This window comes from Procambarus clarkii, chromosome 37, assembly GCF_040958095.1.
Source record: "Procambarus clarkii isolate CNS0578487 chromosome 37, FALCON_Pclarkii_2.0, whole genome shotgun sequence".
NCBI lineage: Eukaryota > Metazoa > Arthropoda > Malacostraca > Decapoda > Cambaridae > Procambarus > Procambarus clarkii.
This window is the reverse complement of record NC_091186.1, coordinates 23,973,344-23,978,343: the sequence shown is the minus strand read 5'-3', so window position 1 is coordinate 23,978,343 and position 5,000 is coordinate 23,973,344. Positions and strand designations below refer to the sequence as shown.

At 47.3% G+C, this 5,000-nt stretch overlaps 1 protein-coding gene across 5 annotated transcripts in view; it reads right to left on the bottom strand.

The window, feature by feature from the left end:
• Positions 1-5,000, bottom strand: part of RhoGAP100F (Rho GTPase activating protein at 100F) — a 424,062-nt gene that overhangs the window by 161,428 nt on the left and 257,634 nt on the right. For 2 of the 5 annotated variants that reach the window (XM_045754600.2, XM_069337266.1), the window contains exon 2: positions 2,185-2,598. The exons of the other annotated variants lie outside the window; for them this stretch is intronic. In XM_045754600.2, the coding sequence (XP_045610556.1) occupies positions 2,185-2,271 (87 nt within the window). In that variant the 5' untranslated portion in view covers positions 2,272-2,598. The remainder of the gene's footprint in view (positions 1-2,184; positions 2,599-5,000) is intronic. 5 annotated transcript variants of the gene reach the window in all.

The window sequence follows — 5,000 nt, the reverse complement described above, 5'->3', positions numbered from 1 at the left end:
GCTGCGGTTCGAAACTTTAATAATAAAACAGAAGTTATGAATGAACAAGTGAAGCTGAACAATGTGAACAAAACTAAATACCAGGGGAAATGACAGCAACATGGGTGTAGTAGCTCAGCAGGTGTGTGTTACACAGCACAAGTAGCTCAGCAGGTGTGTGTTACATAGCACAAGTAGCTCAGCAGGTGTGTGTTACATAGCACAAGTAGCTCAGCAGGTGTGTGTTACATATCACAAGTAGCTCAGCAGGTGTGTGTTACATAGCACAAGTAGCTCAGCAGGTGTGTGTTACATAGCACAAGTAGTTCAGCAGGTGTGTGTTGCACATAATAAGTAGCTCAGCAGGTGTGTGTTACACAGCACAAGTAGCTCAGCAGGTGTGTGTTACATAGCACAAGTAGCTCAGCAGGTGTGTGTTGCACATAATAAGTAGCTCAGCAGGTGTGTGTTACACAGCACAAGTAGCTCAGCAGGTGTGTGTTACACAGCACAAGTAACTCAGCAGGTGTGTGTTGCACATAATAAGTAGCTCAGCAGGTGTGTGTTACACAGCAAAAGTAACTCAGCAGGTGTGTGTTACACATTACAAATAACTCAGCAGGTGTGTGTTACACAGCACAAGTAGCTCAGCAGGTGTGTGTTACACAGCACAAGTAGCTCAGCAGGTGTGTGTTACATAGCAAGAGCAGCTCAGCAGGTGTGTGTTGCACAGAATAAGCAGCTCAGCAGGTGTGTGTTACACAGCACAAGTAGTTCAGCAGGTGTGTGTTACACAGCACAAGTAACTCAGCAGGTGTGTGTTACACAGCACAAGTAGCTCAGCAGGTGTGTGTTACACAACACAAGTAGCTCAGCAGGTGTGTGTTACACAGCAAGAGCAGCTCAGCAGGTGTGTGTTGCACAGAATAAGCAGCTCAGCAGGTGTGTGTTACACAGCACAAGTAGTTCAGCAGGTGTGTGTTACACAGCACAAGTAACTCAGCAGGTGTGTGTTACATAACACAAATAACTCAGCAGGTGAGTGTTGCATAGCACAAATAACTCAGCAGGTGTGTGTTGCACAGAATAAGTAGCTCAGCAGGTGTGTGTGTTGCACAGCACAAGTAACTCAGCAGGTGTGTGTTACACAGCACAAGTAACTCAGCAGGTGTGTGTTACATAGCACAAATAACTCAGCAGGTGTGTGTTACACAGAATAAGTAACTCAGCAGGTGTGTGTTACACAGCAAAAGCAGCTCAGCAGGTGTGTGTTACACAGCACAAGCAGCTCAGCAGGTGTGTGTTACATAACACAAGCAGCTCAGCAGGTGTGTGTTACATAACACAAGTAGCTCAGCAGGTGTGTATTGCACAGAATAAGTAACTCAGCAGGTGTGTGTTACACAGCACAAGTAGTTCAGCAGGTGTGTGTGTAACGTAGCAAATAATAAGCAAGTAATGCATGATATTCTTTGCCATGCATGCAAAGAGTGCTAGTGCATGACAGAGACAGCCCAACAGGTCATCTCTGCGTCTAAAGCTTGACATATGTAGTGCCAGTGCATGACAAAGACAGCCCAACAGGCCGTCTCTGCGTCTAAAGCTTGACATATGTAATGCCAGTGCATGACAAAGACAGCCCAACAGGCCATCTCTGCGTCTAAAGCTTGACATATGTAATGCCAGTGCATGACAAAGACAGCCCAACTGGCCGTCTCTGCGTCTAAAGCTTGACATATGTAATGCCAGTGCATGACAAAGACAGCCCAACAGGCCGTCTCTGCGTCTAAAGCTTGACATATGTAATGCCAGTGCATGACAAAGACAGCCCAACAGGCCGTCTCTGCGTCTAAAGCTTGACATATGTAATGCCAGTGCATGACAAAGACAGCCCAACAGGCCGTCTCTGCGTCTAAAGCTTGACATATGTAGGCTAGTGCATGAGAGCGCCAGCCCAACAGGCCATCTCCGCGTCTAAAGCTTGACATATGTAGTGCTAGTGCATGACAGAGACAGCCCAACAGGCCGTCTCCGCGTCTAAAGCTTGACATATGTAGTGCTAGTGCATGACAGAGACAGCCCAACAGGCCGTCTCTGCGTCTAAAGCTAGACACACGTAACTGCTAGTGCATGGCAGAGATAGAAGCGCTCTATCCGGACGTCTGGTGAGGCTCTCCCACTGCTCAGCCTCCACGGTCCACTCACCATAACTTTGGCCTTGTCTTTGGGGCCGACATGGTTGAAGAGGCAGCCGCATGCAGGGTAGTGGGGCAGGCCGCGGACGTCACACATGTTGGGGAGCGAGACACCGGCCACGCAGCCCACCCCTCCAGCCTCCTGGGTCCTCACCACCGCCCACCACCAGCCCACCGACCTCACTAGGTCGAGGCGCCGCCCATGTTGTGGTCGTCGGGAGTCGTCGCCACCACTGATGAGGGTCGTCGCCGGCTTGAACCCCTCACACACACACTATTCATTATCCCTTCATTTTCGCTTCTCTGCCTCTCCCTACAAAGTGTGATTCAGTACACGTTCCGAGGGAGTAAGTTCCGTTGCATCGTGGCTCACTTGCTGTTCTCGCTCGACCACTCGTGTCTCTTTATCGTGGTCTTAGAGTAGCTGTTAATATTGGGAACTTATAATACAAATTTCACGTTGGATTTTGAACCGTGCATTGTACGCCATAGTTCTACAGCTACACTCTAAGAGAGAGATACCACATGCAGCATTGTACAGCATGAAGCACCACATGCATCATTGTACCACATGAATCACTGTACCACCGCAGCATCATACCACATGAAGCACTGTACCACATGCATCATCGTACCACATGAAGCACTGTACCACTGTACCATAATACATTCACTGTGTTACCCTAACAAGTGTTTGAACAACTGTGAAATAATGTACGTTGAAACTCGTTGAATTTAATATAGATTATTGAACTAAATACAAAATAATTGAACAATTAACCATTAATAAATCATAAACAATTAAATACGTTGAATTACAATCGACAATCAGTTATGAGTATAACTGATACACAGTGCCAGCTTCCCAATTTACTGTGTCACTTACAGGCTACCTTGAGGCTACCTTAAGGTGATTCCGGGGCTCAGCGACCCCGCGGCTCAGTCCTCCTCGTTTCTGGACTGGTCAACCAGGCTGTTGGACGCGGCTGCTCGCAGCCTGACAGAGACGAATTCACTTGTGGATTCATCACCAGTTAAGATAAAGCACACGAGAATACCTTCCTGGAGGCCTGGTCGAGGACCGGGCCGCGGGGACACTAAAAGCCCCGAAATCATCTCAAGATAACCTCAAGATAACTTCCAGTTCTTAGTTACTTTGACCAAAGGTGAAATAGGAGATATTTTAATGTCCATTTAGTCAGTACAACAACGGCCTCCCTGCTTGCAGGTCGGCGTTCAAGCCCCGATGGTCCCCATCAATATATTCCAAATCCTTATGTCCTCATATCCCTCCCAAGTGCTATTTAGTTGTAATGAGTTAGCGTTTCCTACTTATAATTATCTTATAATCTGGTTTTAATATATATATTTTTTAAATATTTGTTCGTAAAATATTGAATCTTTTGATACATTTTCCTTTGCGGTCTGAGACACGTCTGAGACACGTCTGAGACACGTCTGAGACACGTCTGAGACACGTCTGAGACACGTCTGAGACACGTCTGTGACACGTCTGAGACACGTCTGTGACACGTCTGTGACACGTCTGAGACACGTCTGAGACACGTCTGAGACACGTCTGTGACACGTCTGAGACACGTCTGAGACACGTCTGAGACACGTCTGAGACACGTCTGTGACACGTCTGAGACACGTCTGTGACACGTCTGTGACACGTCTGAGACACGTCTGAGACACGTCTGAGACACGTCTGAGACACGTCTGAGACACGTCTGAGACACGTCTGAGACACGTCTGAGACACGTCTGAGACACGTCTGAGGTTGCCGTTACTAAGCTATGCAGCCTAGAATATATGTGTCCCAAAACTTGTTGTTTACAATGATTCGTCAGAACGAATTTTTGCTTTAAAATGTACACAGTGCTATGACTAGCGAGCCCAACACCATCGCTCTAGTATTGTGTCAAACCACAAGCAATAGTGTTGATATCCCCCATGGTACAGTGACACATACATATGGTACAGTGCCATATATGGTACATAGTTCATAAGATGAGATTCAGCGACAACAAAATTCGGAACAGTGTCATATCGGTCAACGAATTACTGTCCTCTTGGGCACTGATCAACACTCTTGGGCACTGATCAACACTCTTGGGCACTGATCAACACTCTTGGGCACTGATCAACACTCTTGGGCACTGATCAACACTCTTGGGCACTGATCAACACTCTTGGGCACTGATCAACACTCTTGGGCACTGATCAACACTCTTGGGCACTGATCAACAATCTAAATGTTTATGAGAGTGAAGTGACCAATCATAGAGGAGCAGGTTGGCCAGACCACACACTAGAAAGTGAAGGGACGATGACGTTTCGGTCCGTCCTGGACCATTCTCAAGACGATTGTCTTGAGATTGTCAAGTCACAATCGACTTGAGAATGATCCAGGACGGACCGAAACGTCGTCGTCGTCCCTTCACCTTCTAGTGTGTGGTCTGGTCAACGTACTTCAGCCACGTTATTGACCAGTCACAGAGGAGCAGATTTGATTCAAGTCATTGAGAGGAGTAAGAGAACATAACCCAAGGAGACTTCCTGCAGTCTTGGGAGACTATGAACTTGAACTCTCATTGCGGAGGCTAGAGTGGCTTCTCCAGGGCGCAGAGCCTGGGATGTATCGATATACGAAGGAGAAGCTGTAACCCATGCAGCAGGTTGTGTACCCTAGAGAGCACAATTGTTATCCCTGACACCAGTAGTTCGACGGTTGCACAACAAAAGGTTCCCCCTCCTCCCCCTCTCATCCAAACACAAGAGTGACATGACCTTTTAGAGCTGCACCCGCTCCTATATATATGT